This window comes from Pseudonaja textilis, chromosome 1 (genome assembly GCF_049901715.1).
Source record: "Pseudonaja textilis isolate UNSWEBS1 chromosome 1, rPseTex1.2, whole genome shotgun sequence".
Lineage (NCBI taxonomy): Eukaryota > Metazoa > Chordata > Lepidosauria > Squamata > Elapidae > Pseudonaja > Pseudonaja textilis.
The window spans coordinates 326,275,149-326,291,692 of NC_141990.1; the positions used below are offsets into that span (position 1 = coordinate 326,275,149).

Genomic DNA, 16,544 nt, shown 5'->3' on the forward strand with positions numbered 1-16,544 from the left:
GCATCAAGCAACATTTTAGCCTCAACATTCTTGAAAAACAATTTTACTCCTTCTTTGGTGGTTCTTGAAAGTGGTACCTAGCTGCTATTGACAAGGTGTGTTCAAGAGAATCAAGTAAGTTCTTTTGTTTTCCTAAAGAGGCAATTGGCATAGCCTTCTGGAAGAATAAAACATTGGACACGCCAACTCAAAAGCAAAATCCACCGAGCCCACTGAGCGAAGTATTTCTAGGAAGATACGTGCGTGATTGTGTTTTTGAAAGCTACAAACGTTTGCGTGTAGAACAACATACTATTTTTTTTCCCAGCCAGGTGGCACATTTAGCCTCTGAGTGCCTTGCCAGGGTTAACCCTCTCCATAAAGGGAATTAATCTCAATAGCTCTGAGGCTAAGGCTCTTAACAGCCAGAGGCACGGCCATGGTGGGGCTTAAAAAAACATCACTGGAGCAGATGAAAGGTCCTATTACAAGCAGTCCTCCAACTTATGACCATGATGACAATGGCAGACAGGACAGCTCTCCAGAGGGTTAACAACATCATTGCCCAGAAGATCATTGGTTACCCTCTCCCCTCTTTGGAAGAGCTTTATAGCTCCTGCTGCCTTAAGAAAGTTCAAAATATTATTAAAGATCCATCTAATCTTGGGCACCTTTTTTAAAAAAACTATTACCATCTGGCAGGCGGTACAGGACAATAAAGACAAGGACAAATAGGCTGGAAAACAGCTTCTATCCCAGGGCAGTAACTATATTGAATTATACTGTACAGTGAGTGCAATATTAATGCAATATCAGGGGCTTTCAATTCAATTGTATAGAATGTGAAGGATGTGTGTGTGTTTTTATGTATAAGTAGCCCAATACCCGTGCTCTGCTATGAAACTATGTGGTCGGACTTAGTTTTTGGGGAGGAAAATAAGGGGGGGAAATTCTGCCTACCAGCAGCCATCGGTATTCATCTGGCTAGAGTTGAGGAAGCTGTTTGGAAACTGAAACAGTATTTGTTGTGTGAGCAAGAGACAGCAAGGAGCCTGGTGTGGCTTAGCTCAACTGTTCTGTACTAAAGCTGCTTGGTGCTGTGAAACTAAAACTGAGACTGAACCTCCTCTCCTCTGCTTGTGTTTTGCATTTGGAACAGATTTCTTTTCAGGTAGGGAGGGGGACTAGAATTCCAGAGCATCAGAGTATGTTAATAATAATATAGGGGTCAACTAAAAAGATATTCCTAATACTAATGCTCTGATGGTCATTTCAAAAAATCCTTTCTTAGTGAGCACCTAGAAGCCAAAAGAAACATACATGCCAAATGTCAAGTTTGTAGGTTTTATGGTTCTGGAGATTCTATGATGATGCCTGAGTGGTATTTCGTGCATATATATCTATATCTATATCTATCTATATCTATATCTATACACACACAGACACACACAGACACACACAGACACACACACACACTGAGGTTCTCGCGGGTATTTGTATGTGGATCTTTGGTTATTCGGGTTTTCTCCCGTGTAAAATTGGAAGTATCCGCTTTGACCTGAACAGAAACCCCACCCACCCACCCAATCAGAACACAGCCAAAGCCCCACCCAATCAAGTCACCCCATAGCAGTTAAAGGAAGAAGCAGCTGCAAGCTCACATTACTCTGAGAAGCACAAAGCTGAACACACAAGCCTGAAGATGATGAGATTTCGTCAGATACTTCCAATTTAGGGAGAAACCCGAATAACCAAATATATACATGTATGTATGTATGTATGTATGTATATGTATATGTATATGTACATATGTATATGTATATATATATGGTATTCAGCTTTGTTCGGGTATTTTCCCACGTCATTATAGTTGTGCTTTTAAAGTTGTAGCAACGTTTCGGTAGAATCTCATCTGCCATCATCGGGCTTCTGTATTGTGTTCGTCTGTGAGTCAGACTTTTACAGTTGTTTCAGTTTTAAATTTGGGAACACACTTCCTCACTAGTCCAACACATGAAAGCCACAGGTCATAGCATCAACTTCAATGGCACCAAAATCCTAGCCACTATAGAAAACCCCAGCCACAGAATTATCAGAGAAGCCAAAGAGATTGAAAAAAGACCTGAAAGCATGAATAGAAGAGATGATTCCACCAGACTGTCAATTATTTGGAAGCCTGCACTTACAAACAAAAAAATCTCCACACCACTAGCCAGGCAAACACCTGGGCAAAAACAGATCCCCCCTGATACCTCCAGCTCAAACACACCCCAACCAGGCACCCAGATGAAACCTAGCTTCCTAATAAATGATAGCCGTCCATTCACTCAGAGCCAAGATACACTAAAAGCCTCCAATACAGGAACACAATGTTGCCAGCCAATCAAGACAAAAAAAGCCACAAAACAGACAGAAGATATTAGAAACACCAATCAAGCAGAACACAGCAAACTCCAAGACCAATAAACACAGACCAAGACTCCCAACCAATCAGGATGAAGAAAAAACCATTCTGGCACAGCAGTAGGCTAGCCCCAAATTTAAAACTGAAACGGCTGTGAAAGTCTGACTCACAGACGAACACAATACAGAAGCCTGATAATGACAGATGAGATTCTGCCAAAACGTTGCGACAACTTTAAAAGCACAACTATAATGATGTGGGAAAAAACCCGAACAAAGCTGAATACCATACATGTAAGTACCCGCGAAATCTTAAGAAAACAAATATATACATATACATATACATATACATACATACATACATGTGCCCAGCCACATACATTGGACAAACCAACAGGAGAATAAATGCACGCATCGCAGAACATAAAAACTCAGTCAGAAGAGAAGAAAATACTTCCTTCCTCTTCCAGCACCTTAAAGCCACAGGACATGAAATTAGTTTCGAAGGAACCAAATTAATATCCAACACTGAACACTCTAGCAAGAGAATAATCAGGGAAGCCGTTGAGATAGAGAAACACCCCCATAACACGAATAGACAGGACGATACCTCCCGCCTATCAGACATCTGGAAGCTAGCCCTCACCAACAAACGAATCCCAGCCACGAAAACCAACACCAGACCCGAAACAACACGGGACACCACTGCCAATCCCCCTCATCAGACCCAGGCCCAAGCCTGGGCCTATAAACGAAGGACAACCACCATCCAGAAAACAGACCACGGCTGCCTCGCCAGCTGTCACACACCCCGACCCCAAAACCAAACAAGCTGACACACGCCAAGAACACAGACCCAGACCCCAAACTCGAAGCCAGACTAAAACCCAGAATGCTACATCACAGCCACCCGCTCAGGATATCACACAGAACTCAAGAAGAACTCAAGAACTCAAGAAGTTGCAACACAGCAAATGACTCAGGATATCACAGCACAAGACCAAGGATACCACAGCAATAAGTTTCACAAGGTCATTACACAACCCATTACCAAGCACACAAGAGGCTAATGGAAAAGAGATCAAAACACAAACAACCCAGGAGATTACAACGCAGGACCCAGGATACCACAACAAAAGAACTTGCAAGCCCATCACACAACCCATTACCCAAGCCGTTAAAACACGAGAGGCTAATGGAAAAAAGATCACTACAAAACAAACGACTCAGGATCCAGGATATCTCCACAACAAAACTCACAAGGCCATCACACAGCCCATTATACCAACATCAACTCCATCAACCAATCAAGAGGCAGCAGCGCAGCCAACCAGGCCAGCACACCAGCCCCCACCATCAGTATTTATAGAGAGACGGCAGCTCCGATCACACACTGCTTGCACTGGCACGAAGCCGAATGCATCAGCCTAAGGATGGAGAGTAGGACCCCACCGAAATGTCGCCAAGATACTCTTACTCTTACACAGGAAAAGACCCGAACACACTTAGACCTACATACATACATACATACATACATGTATATATACACTGAAGATGGTATTTAATTTCATTGTACGAGGTGCACTGACAATTAAGTAAGCTAATACTAATACTAATTAGGACTCAGATTGTTGGGGCCAATAGGCTGACTCTGTAAACATCTTAGAGAGGGCTGTCAAGCACTATGAAGCGGCATATAAGTCCTTAGACTCTATTGTTCTAATAGAGCCTGCCCATTATGGTCATAAGTCGGGAGGTTGTAAAGACAGGTCAGTCATGTGATCTTTCTTCGCAGTGATGATTTGCTATGGGCATGATTTTGTCGAAAAGTGGAAGTGCCCAGTTTGGGGGGACAAAATGTGCTCATAGGATTCTGGAAATGGCTGTAAAGGAGCCCACACTGCCCAGTTCTCAGAAGTTTGGTCACATGACCCTCCAACCATCGGAACTTCAAATCTGTGTTGTAAGTTCCCTCAAGGTACAGGCAGTCCTCAACTTACAACAGTTCATTTAGTGAACATTCAATGTTACAATGTCACTGGGGAAAAAAATGACCTATGACCATTTTTCACACTTGTGACCATTGCAGCATCTCCATGGTCATGTGATCAAAATCCAGATGCCTGGCAACTGACTCACATTTATGACCGTTGCTGTGTCCTGGGGTCATGTGATCCCCTTTTGCGACCTTCTGACTTACGACTACAACTGAGCTCCCAATTTCTGTCGCTTAGTGAGACAGCTGCGAAGCGAGTTTCGACCTGTTTTATCGCCTCCCTTTCCACAGTTAAGTCAATGACGGCGGCTGTTATGTTAGTAGCACGGTCGTTAAGTGAATCTGCCTCCCCAACTCTGTCAATGGGGGGGGGGGAGGAAGCAAAGTCAATGGGGGGGGGAGGCAGATTCACTTAACGACCGTGCTACTAACATAACTGCCGTCATTCACTTAACAACTGTGGTAAGGGAGGTGATAAAAACAGGTCGAAACTTGCTTCCCAGCTGTCTCACTAAGCGACAGAAATGGGGAACTCAGTTGTAGTTGTAAGTCAAGTGCGGCTGGTAGGTCCGTCGTAACCCTGAAGGGTCAGTAAGTGGCCCGTCGTAAAGGTGTCGGTATACTGAAGCCGCTCCTCTAGCACTTTACCCTCTGCTTGAAAGAAAACTGGCTGGCTGGGTGAGGAAACTCACCCCCCGCAACAGCCCCCCCTCACAAGCCCCAGCTCTGCACTGGCTTTAAAACACAACAAGCGCTAACCAGACAAGGGCGTTGGCGACGGCTCCTGCGTCTGCTGCGCAAGCTCTGGAGGAGGCAAGTCCACCTTCTCCTCCTCTGGGCCCCAGCGGCTTTTCCGCTTTTTCTTCGCACTGGATGAGGCCGCCTGCTTCGGCAGAGAAACCGGGGGTGCTGCTGTTGAGGAGGAGGAGGAGGAAGAGGAGGAGGAGGAGGAGGAGAAGGAGGAGGAAGAGGAGGAGGAAGAAGAAATGGAAGAGGAAGGTCCTCCCTCAGAAGAGGCCTTGCGCTTCAGGTTGGCTTCTGATATTGGCGGAATGCCCTCGATGTTACTGTTGGCTTTCCGGAATTCCTCCAGCTTCTGTTGGTAATACTTGTATCCAGAACTATTGGGCTCGTACAGAAATCTGCAAGCGTACACAAAACAAAACAAGAGTGTCAGCTGCCACCTCATGCTTGCACTCTGGCTACCATTCAGTATCAGTTGCCATGAACCTTGGGGGTGGGGGTGGGGGGGTAGGCTGGATGGGACGGGGGACGCTTCAAGGGAAAACGAAAGGTCATGGTATCTCTCCGGGGTGGGCTTCAAAATTAACTGGCTGGGAACTGGACACGGCTGCATACCAGACCTATGCCTGAAGTGATTGTTCTAAAAACATCTTGTTCGAATTTGATTTGACCTGGGAGGGGGCCCGGTAACGGGAGGCAACTAAGGGAGGGGATTTAAGGATTTGGGCAAGTGATTTTCAGTTCTGGCTATGCACTACTGTAATTCACTTGACTTCTAGTAAACTATACCTTTCTCAACAAATGGAGCTAAGGGTCATTCTTCCTTAGAGGATCAAGCTGAGGAAAATCTGACACACAGCCACTCTAAATCCAGCAAGCTGTCATTTACAGAGACAATAAACCCAAAGAGCTTATCCAGCTATTTTCAGGAGGGCCTGGCTGTCTCTCTCCCTTGATGAAGAGAGTTTTGTGAACCCATGAGTGTATTTTTATTTCCATTACAGGAATTGCCAATTCTGCAATACACACACACAGCTCCACCTCCACGCTCTTTCTGAATTCAAATCTTGGAAGATAAACGCAACTGCAATAGGAGTATGGCCTTCCCACAGAAAACAGGTTTATGGTTTGACTTTGCTTTCAGTAACTCTTTCACATGGTCTCCACAGAAAGTTGATCAAATCATTATCCCCTCAGATTTAAACTTAGTTGACACACCAGGATACAAAATCAGGCTCAGAAATCCAAGTTTAAATCATTTACCCATCTAAGTACACATAAAAACAGAGAAGGATGGGTTTGGATGTTCAACCTGAATCAAACTAAGATTTCATTGGTCAAATGTCCAGATTTGGGGGGGGGGGCAGGAACTGACTCTGTTTTTGGCCCCACCTACCCTGAAACCCACAAAGAAGAAAGCTCCAGTCCTGAGACAGATCATCATCAAAAAAAATTTTTTTTGTGAGATTTTCAGCATTTAAAAATCATTTGGGAATCGAAAAAGCTGGCGTCTTTGCCAGCGTCTCCCTTCTCACCAGCCCTCTTTACCTGAACGACTGATTCTCTCGGTGGTTTTTCAGGGCAACCATTTCCACCACGGGGCCCCCGTCGGCCACAAACCGAGCCAGCTTCTCAGCACAGTCCTTGGTCTCTTCATCCTCTGGGGGTGAAACTTTAAGCAGGCTGTCAGTACGGTGTCCCCAACTCACACACCCAACAGTCACAAGATTAATCTGGCTTTAAGGATCCCAAAGGGTTGGAATAAGTGGGAAGAGGAGGGTTGAAATGTTTGCTTTGTTCCCTTTTTTTTTCTTTATAAATGCAAGTTAGAAAAAAAAAATGGATCTAGCCTTTGACATTGCTCTAAAAAAGACCGGGAGAAGGCTAGCCTGGAAGTGTGGCAGTGGTTTGGAGGTTTTCCATTACATCGCTAAACCAAGGAAATGCTTCTCAAGCATGTCCTTAAATAGCTGCAAAGGCCAAGAATGATACTTTAGTCTAGTACATTATGTCTCAATCGCGGGACCTTTAAGAGATGTGGATTTCAACTCTCACAATTCCCCAACCAACATGGCTGGCTGAGGAATTCTGGGAGCTGAAATCCAGATATCTTAAAGGTGCCAAGATCGAGAGCACAGCTGTAATGAAACCTCAGTGCAAAGGATTAATCTATTCTGATGAATGCCATCTGGATTACAGAAGCAGCACATATTCATTGTGACAAGATACTCTCCAATTTAATGGTCATTCAAAAATTATCAACATCTCTTCCCTGAATTAATTTGATAAAACAACAGCTTTCAACATTTTGAAGGTGCAGCGCTTGGAAATATTTTATTTCATTCGATCTAGATCAGGGGTGTCAAACTCGCATTGTCACATGACATATCACAACTTCCCCTCCCTTTGTTAAACCCCTTTGCCAGCGAGTTTGACACCCCTGATCTAGATCCTCATTTTCCCTTGCAATGACTACTACTTTAATGGTCTGAATTGTGCACAGGACATATTAAGGGACGCAGGGTGGTAATGTAATCAGTTAAAAGTCTATGTACTTTAAACACAAAACATTTCCTTTTTGATATCCAAACCACATTGTTAATTTGCAAGGAAATATTTTGCCTAGAAACCAACCTAGAAATACTTTTAAAAAAACTATAATACAAGCAACTATATGTCTGAGGTGTCTGAAGTAAGACCTGATTCTTCACTTCTGGTCTGATTTCCATTTTTCTAACTGTAGTAAGAAATCTACCAGGCACAGCAAGGTATGAATGTTGAACATAACAGAATTCTTCTTTAGATAACAATAAGAAAAAAAAACCCCATTCTTCTGAACTTTCAAATACAACCGGTACAATTTAAGTACAAGTAGTCTTCGACGTACGACTGTAACTGAACCCAGAATTCTACGTGAAAGTCATGCTTAATTGGGGAACCAATTAAAACGCACCCAATCTCGTTAACACTATCACATTCATTTTAACTACCTAGTCTAAGCTGACTGACTGGCTGATCACAACGCTGTAAGCCAGGGTTTCTCAACTGTGGCAACTTTAAGACATGTGGACTTCCAACTACCGGAACTCCTCAGCTAGCCGTGCTGGCTGGGGAATTCTGGGAGTTGTGGTCCACACACCTCCCGAAGTTGCCAACATTGGGAAACCCTGATGTAGAGCAAAGCAAATGACTTCACGAAGCTGTGAAACAGTCTCACCTTTCTGAGTAGGCGGGGTCTCCTCTACATCTTGGCTCTTCTTCCACATCTCAGCCAGTTTCTTTCTGTAGTAGAGAAATTCTGGGCTGTTCTTATCATGTAGGAACCTGAAAGCAAGAAAGAAGGGCGAAGGGGTGTATTTAAGGCTGTTTTGCGGGGATGGGAACAGGGGGCTGCAGACCAATGGATCTCCAGTCCCCAAAGTAGGATGATATAAGGGGTCCTGGATATGCCCCGGGAGGAGAAGGAAGATCCCGTGGATGGAACCACTGAGAGGGGAACCACTGACAGGACCTTAGGGCTTTTGGTGATGAGTTTGGACCCAATCCCCTATCAAGGGCACCCTGCGCGTGGAGAAACAGGAAACAACATACGCAAACACTGGGTTATCCTTGCAGTCTTCCAGCGCGACCTTCTCCATTTCTGGGCCCCCTTCGGCCACCACCCTGGCCAGCTTCTCAACGATTCGGCGGGTCCGGATGTCCTCTGGGGGGCAAACTTTAAGCAGGCTGTCAGTACAGGGGGCTCTCTACTCACACACCCAACAGGCACATTACTTCTAAGAGCCATGATTGGCAGGGAGAAGGCAGGGTAGGGAGTGAGAAGAGGAGGAAATAATGGAGACATGGTGGACAGCAATGTAAGCCGGGCGCTTTTAATCCAGGAGGGGAGAAAAGGAAGGTGCGTGGGAAAGACACGTGGTAGGGCTGAGGTTCATATATCTTCAGGTTTGGAGTAATAGCTACTAGATGCACCCAGGGGCCGAGGCAGCTTCTGCAACAATAGAACCCGATACCAAATCAGATCTTTGATCTGAGCTTGTGAAAGGACTGGACCTTAGAACCCAGGGCCCCAAAACCTGCAGGAAGAAAGGCTGAAATTCATCACCCTTGAGGGGTCCTTGGTGCTCTCTGAGCTTGGTTGTTTTCCTGCAGATGTTTCATTACCCAAACCAGGGAAATCAGTGCTTAGCACTGATCGATGTTGCCTAGTTTGGGTACTGAAACATTTGCAAGAAAATAACCAAGCCCAAAGAACACAAACAACCCTCATTTCAACCCTTAGCTACAAACATTCTCCTTTAGTGGTATCATCATCCTCGAACACCTGTGAAAATTATACAAGGAGTTTCATTTCTCAAGTGTCCCAAAGATAAGACTACCAAATAGAAGCTTTGCTATCTGCATTAAGGCAAGGTTGAGGAAACCTGCAACTCCAGTTATTGCTAAATAATTAACTCATAGCATCCCCAAAACAGAATGTGCTGGCTGAGGCTACTGGTACCCTTCTACCTTCTGATTTCAGGCAATTGTTTTTGAGATTATACAGTCCTGTTCTGAAATCCAGGAACGGCTGTCGGATTAAGTAAAGAATGCAATCTTTTCTTGATTCTAGTCAAGCGAACAAAAATCAAGTGGGGAAGTCTTGTTTCTCCCCTTGATAGAGCCTAAACTGGCCCACTTTTTCTGGCAGAAGTTCAGCTAGAACTGGCTTTCGGCCCCATTTTTCTGCCTGGTTGTGGAAGAAGGGATTAAAAGAAATTAGCGTCTGCTTTTAAGTACTGAGGTTTCCTGTGCCATCTGAATCAGGATTTATGACTGATGGAAACTAAGCTTAGTTTAAGTATATCAGCTTCAAAATTAGACAAAGCTTGTTTAAAAGTAACACCGGTTAATCAGAATGACCTGATAAATAAGGGTCAGTTCAAATCTCCTGGTTATATGTAAGGGAGATGAGATTTATGATTTGGAAGGAGCCTAACTATATCTTAATGTAATACTTGAATGCTGCCTGCTGTATTCCTATTCTGAATATCTCTCATAGTTGGCTGTTCAAAAGAACCCATCTGGCAAATTTTGTAATTGTTTTGGACAGGGGAGAAAGCCGCTAGATATTCAAACTGTAATCTGTTTTCAAAGCAGATCAGTGGTTGGGGTAAACTTCATCAAAGCTATACAGTTATGGCTGTGAAAGTAACCTTGTCTGCTACAAGATACACTATTCCCTTGCACCATGATGTCAGATTGTTCTGTTAAGCATTACAAAGGGAAAAAACTGAGAACTAGCTTTATTTGTTTTTGGTATGATCTGAATAAACCAAAAAAAGGATGGACTCATATATCATAAAAATAACTTCTTAGTTGACCTAGACCTAGAAACTGTGGTAGTACAGTGGTTACAATGCAGTATTGTAGGTTGATTCTGCCCACAGCCATGAGTTCAATCCTGACTGGCTCAAGATTGACTCAGCCTTCCAAGCTCAATAACATCAGGACTCAGATTGTTGGGGGCAATATTGTGATATTTGTAAACTGCTCAGAGGGCTGTAAAGCTCTATGGAACAGTATATAAGTCTAAGTGCCAAACTTGACAGCTTTAAGACTTGTGGACTTTAACTCCCAGAATTCCTCCTCCAGTCATGTTAGCTCAGGAATTCTGGGAGTTGAAGTCCACAAGTCTTAAACTTGCCAAGTTTGAAGACCCTTGTGCAAGACACTCAGTAACCTAGTGGATATCTTCCGTTCTTAGCAATGATATGGAAGAGGTTTGTTACTGCTGTCGTACCACATTAAGCCATAAAAAAAATCAGAATATCCACAAGATAGTCAGTTTAAGCATGTGGCACAGGCCAAGCATACCTAGCTGGTTTAGCTTAGCGTAAACCATAGTTGAATTTATTTTGAGAAACTGTACTAGCAAACACAGTTTATACGTTGCCATAATGTACAATTCCTGACAATGGCTTGATTCATGTGCCATGCTAACCATGATGAGGTTGAGCCTGGTGTGATATCTGAACCTGGGATATGGATTTAAGTGGTACTTAAGGAGGAGCACCTTCATCATGATTTGAAAATATTGTCTGAAATAAATGTACATTATCTGGGAGTTGAAGTCCCCATCTTAAAATGCCCAAGGGTGAGAAACATTAATCTAGATTCCAGAGCATTACTGAAATCTAAACAAGATCTGTTCTACCCTTTATATAGACAGAAGACAAGAGCTGCCCCAAATGACAAGCAAGATGTGTATATTCAAATCCCTCTGGATGTATAATGTTTTAATATTGAAACAACTTTATAAAAAACAAAGAGGATTTTTTAACTGAACAGCCTCTGATAGGATGTTGGCTGACGCGGTAGTTAATAAAGAGCCCACAACTAACCCTGATTTGTCATTTTGTCCTGCACCAATTCAGTGGCTTAATATGTTGTGTAAACGTATTCAGTGATTGATTATAGGACCTTTTAGCCTATTTTTGGCTTGCTTACTGAATCACAGTGAAACCATTCCACTTTCTTATTTCCTTCCATTTTCTCCCTGCTATCCTTCCCCAAAAAACTGCCCCAGCAGGATGTGAATGCTACATTTCACTCAGCATTTGTTTTTAGCTCGCAAACAAAACCGGCCTCTTTTTTTTAAGGCGTTCAAGCACTTTCAGCATCTTCTCTCCCACACATTTTTTAAAAAAACAATAAAGTTGCTAAAGTACCTCAGGGCAGAAGAATCACATTTTTAAGATGGCATTAGAGAAACAGATGACATCCCGCCAAGAAACTTACTTTTGATTTCCAGCCACTGCTCATAATCCTCTTCTTCCTCGTCATCTGGCGACTGGAAAACACTCAGGCGATTCGTTACTGGGGTCTGCTTGGAATGGGTGTAGTTTTTGACTTGATTCAACATGCTGCTCACACTAAGATTGGGACGCTTCCCACTCAAGGGGGGTTTCTTCACTGTACTTGCAGGGGGAAGATGGGATCTCTCTGAGGAACTGGAAGAAGCACCTGCACAATTGAAGAGTTGCGGAGGCAGCGGGGGAGAACAGATGGAAAGACTGATGTGATACAGCATTAGGAGCATCAGCTACTCCAGATCCCTGCTCAGATTTCTCAAGGATGCCTTAGCCAAGTAATATTTTATTCACTTTCCATCCCACAACATGGGCAGATTGAGGCATTTCTTAGAGAGCAAGATGGCACTGCTAGATCAGGCCAAAAAAACCCATCAAGCTCAAAATCTGCAGCCACGTAGCACTCAACAAATTATATTCCTAAAATTTACCAATGTGGGCAAGAGGACAATTAAATTTTATTCTAGATATATCGGGAATATTAATTTCTCATTCACAAGAAACAAGTTTACTTTTTCAAACGGAAGTGAATATACGTGTCCCAGGATACCGTTGCCAGATCCAAACTCGGCTGGTCCCTGGGACCAAAGGTTTCGTCTTGTGAGCTTTCAGACGTGTGCTGGAGCCCGTTTTCAGCAGTTTATTTTTTAGTTGCCCGTTCTAAGTGCTTGCCTCCTAATCAGGGCAATTTTTAATAGATTCTGTGGTGTGAAAAAACTCTGCTGAAGCTACAATTCTGATCAACAAGTGTTAATGTGGTAAAACAAAAGTAAACCTCTTGCTACTACCTTGTTTTTCCTTCTGCAGCTTCAGGAACTGCTGGAGGAAGCTGCCATCGTTAGCAAATTTGTTTGAAACACCACTTTCACCATCACCACTGTCGTCACTTGAAGGGAAAAAGAGAAAAGGTATTAAAAGTTGCAAGAGTCACAGTATTGGGGTTTATTTATGCTTCTATATAAGCCCATCCACTCCCTCTTCCAGTATTGGGAAGGTGTTTTGAGGTGTTGGTTATGATCTTTAAAGCCCTATATGGCACGAGGCTATGGGAAATAGTCTATTACAATCTGAAGGCTCATCCACATAGTCTAGTTATTGTTCTGACTGAGAAAATTTGTCCAGTTATAGATAAAACTCTTTCTCACCACCTTATCCTCTTGAGCCTTTTTTGTACTAATCACACCAGGGCTAAGCAATTACCAATACACAAGTCTTCCATCACCAATTCATTCTTTTCTGCTGCTGCCCCCACCATCACCTGTTTGTTAGTTATATCAGAATGATAATTAAGAATCAATTCTACATACTCGCTCCCCTGTGAAGCCTGCTGGGTTGGCAAGTGGTTCCGTTTGGCTTGCCGTTCCATCTTGGCTTCAATTTCCCTCTTCTTCTGAGCAATCAGCTTCTCCTGATGGAGGATGTTCACGTTGGTCTTCACCGATTTGGGCATCGCAACTCCAAACCACCGGCTGGCCTTCCCTGGTTAGCGAGAAGTGGGGACACAAGAATTACTAAAAGCTGGCAGCTGAGGATTTGCTAGGATACAATTGCAAAGGAAGAGAGATCCAAAATGACAAGTTTCCCTTTCCCTCTACAAACGCAATGTCAGCACAAAAATTAATGATTAAAAAGTGCTGAAGTGTGAATGTAGCACCTTCCTGCTTTAAGTTGTTGCACCTGTCAATAATGTACTAATTTCTATGTGCTTTTTTCTGGATTGTGTTTTTCTTGTGCCGCAATTAACTTTAGCATTTTAATCTTACTGCATCAAATCTTATATACTATTATAAATCGCTGTAAAACAACTTAAAATGAAAGTCAGTGTAAAATCCATTAGGTAAACCAAGAATAATAACTGGACTTCAGGCTAATAAAATATATTTTATGTCTTTAAAACAATCTAAGAAACTGAGATCTGATCTAAGTATTTTGCCAAAATTTGTGTCAGAAATGAACAGGTTTCCCACTCTTCATGGGGGGGAAGGTGTTATTGCATACTTTACCTTAGCAATATAATGAAATGTAGGTGGAGCATGAAAAAGATGCCATGTTATTCTTACAATTGAAGGAAAATCAGCATTGATTTGACGTCCCAAGTCATCTAAAGACCTTCCATCAACTAAAGATTAAAAACATTCTATGTTCACATGCACTGTGCTGCAGCAACTTTATGAACAGTTATTTAGCAGGCAGCCTGTACCACTAATATCCACTTCCAGCAATCAATAAGCTAAAAATCTTTGGCACTGCTGTACTTTTATTAATTTTTTCCCCAGAACAATCAGAACAAAAATGTTACAAAATTAAAAGGAGATAATTTCCCAGTGTAGTAAAAGTCAATTTCCTAGCCACTGACAATTGAGGAAAAGAGTACTGATAGCAACAATTACCTATTGCCTACCATAGAAGTATATGACCCCTTTTACAACACCTCTCTAAGGTAGATTAATCTGAGAGTGAATGAGTGGCATGAAGTAACCCGGTGAATATATACATCTGAGAATAATTTGAGTATCTCTGCAGTCTCTTGCAACATATTTTGTTAGTTCTGAGCAATGCCAATAGTACCTCCGGTGCTTGTCAGTATATGGCTTTTCAGGTTACTTAGAAGCCACTGAACTAGCACAGAAATTGCAGTAAACAAAGGAAAGGTTAAATGACTACACAAAGACTTATAATGTATTAAATCAAGAAGTATTTGAAGAACAGAATAACAGAGTTGGAAGGGACTTCGGAGGTCTTCTAGTCCAAATCCACTGCTTAGGCAGGAAACCCTATACCAGTGGTAGCTAACCGTTTTGGGCTCCTGTGCCAAAAATTGTGTGTGCCCAGAAGGCAATGCGCCCCCCTCAAGCCCCCTGCACATGCATGCGCTATCCCCCCCCATGCTGCCCCCCTACTGCACTGCGCATGCACGCACCTCCCAGCTTGATTTCTGGAAATACAAGAAGTGACGAAACAAGCCTGTTTTTCAGCTTCCAAAGGCTTCCCTTGAGCCTCTGGAAGGCAGAAAAAGGCCTCAAACGGGCCGAAAAACAGCTGGGAAGCTCATGCCTGCACAGTGCAGGTAAATTTGCATGGAGCTCGTGTGCTTACACAAATGGCTCTGCGTGCCACAGGTTTGCCATCACGGCCCCATACCATTTCAGACAAGCGGTTATCCAATCTCTTCTTTAAAACATCATGTTGGAGCACCCACAACAAGACAAGCTGTTCCTCAGATTCATTGTTCCAACTGTCAGGAAATTTCCTCTTAGGTTGCTTCACTCCTTGATCAGTTTCCACCCATTACTTCTTGTCCTGCCTTCAGGTGCTTTGGAGAATATATTCTTTGTGGAAACCTCTCAGATATTTGAACACTGCTATCATGTCACCGCTAGTCCGTCTTTTCATCAAACTAGACATACCCAATTCCAGCAACTGTTCTTCATCTCATAGAATAACAGGGTTGGAAGGGACCTTCGAGGTCACCTAGTCCAACCCGCTGCTCCAGCAGGAGAGTCTATGCCAAATCTTTTAGCCTCCAGTCCCCTAATCATCTTTGTTGCTGTACTCTGCCCTCCTTCTAGAGTCCCAACATCGTTTTTATATCATGGCGACCTAGTGCTTCTTTGGGGACCTTTTTATTTTATGTATTTAGAAAATTCATATTGCTGCCTTTTTGGTGAATGACCTGTTCCAACTCGGCCCAACAAGATAACATCCTTATGGCATGTATTGTTTGAATACCACCAGAGCTATGGTTCTCCATCACATTCACACCCTGAGACATAACCATCCTGTCCCTCTTCCCCGTTTGCTTGCTGGCTTGCTTCCCTGCCCTCCCCACCGTAATATCATAATTCCCACAGGGAAGCTGTTCCAATTCCTGGATCTTTGCATTTCTTCTCTTCTCCTCCAATCTTTTACAATTAAAATCCGGGGACGGGAGGGAGGGAGAGAATTAGTCAACCCCCCAAAAAACAGGCACGGCAGTAAACAACAACCGCGCCAGCACAAGAGACCGAGGCAGACGACGAAGCCCTTTGCCGTCGCTCGCCTGCCTGGAGGGGAACTGTAGTCCGACGCGCCTGTGGAAAGCATTCGGGAGGGGATGATGGTCCCTCGCCACCATTCATAAAGCAGGCCGAAGGCCTACAAAGCAACCACCACCGGACAAAGGGCGTCGTCACTAGGCATTGTTTAAAAGAGCGGGGAGGGAACCCTTCCCAGGCGGCGGAGGGAGGGAGGGAGGGGGGAAGGGGCGCCCCACCTGAGGGCCGAGACTCACCTGGCGCATCCTTGCTGTTCTCCATGGCTGCAGGTTGAGCCCCCCTCCCCCCGCCGCTATCGCGCTTCCCACAATGCACTGCGGGCGGGTACACACCCGGATGGGCCGGGAGGCGGCGCGGCGCGATGCATTGTGGGAGAGGAGGGAGCAAGACGGCCCCCCCCTCAAAAAAAAGAGGATGCCGGGTATAGTAGTTTTAACAGAGATAACAAGCGTTGGAAGTCCCCAAGGTGCTTTTTCAAGAGGCAACTGGACTTTCATGGGGGGTTTTTTTTCCCGCTTTTGAAGACGTTTCGCTTCT

At 43.8% G+C, this 16,544-nt stretch overlaps 1 protein-coding gene across 2 annotated transcripts in view; it reads right to left on the minus strand.

Moving 5' to 3' along the window:
- SUGP1 (SURP and G-patch domain containing 1) overlaps positions 1 to 16,318 on the minus strand; it is a 29,264-nt gene extending 12,946 nt beyond the window's left edge. The window contains exons 1-8 of one of the 2 annotated variants that reach the window (XM_087920799.1): positions 16,244 to 16,318; positions 13,281 to 13,452; positions 12,762 to 12,859; positions 11,903 to 12,127; positions 8,714 to 8,837; positions 8,340 to 8,446; positions 6,671 to 6,782; positions 5,138 to 5,520 (exon numbers count right to left, since the gene is read on the minus strand). In XM_087920799.1, coding sequence (XP_087776925.1) covers positions 5,138 to 5,520; positions 6,671 to 6,782; positions 8,340 to 8,446; positions 8,714 to 8,837; positions 11,903 to 12,127; positions 12,762 to 12,859; positions 13,281 to 13,452; positions 16,244 to 16,268 — 1,246 coding nt within the window. In that variant the 5' untranslated portion in view covers positions 16,269 to 16,318. Of the gene's footprint in view, positions 1 to 5,137; positions 5,521 to 6,670; positions 6,795 to 8,339; positions 8,447 to 8,713; positions 8,838 to 11,902; positions 12,128 to 12,761; positions 12,860 to 13,280; positions 13,453 to 16,243 lie in introns of both variants that reach the window. The other variant, XM_087920793.1, reaches the window with a different exon arrangement.
- Between the last annotated feature and the right edge of the window lie 226 nt (positions 16,319 to 16,544).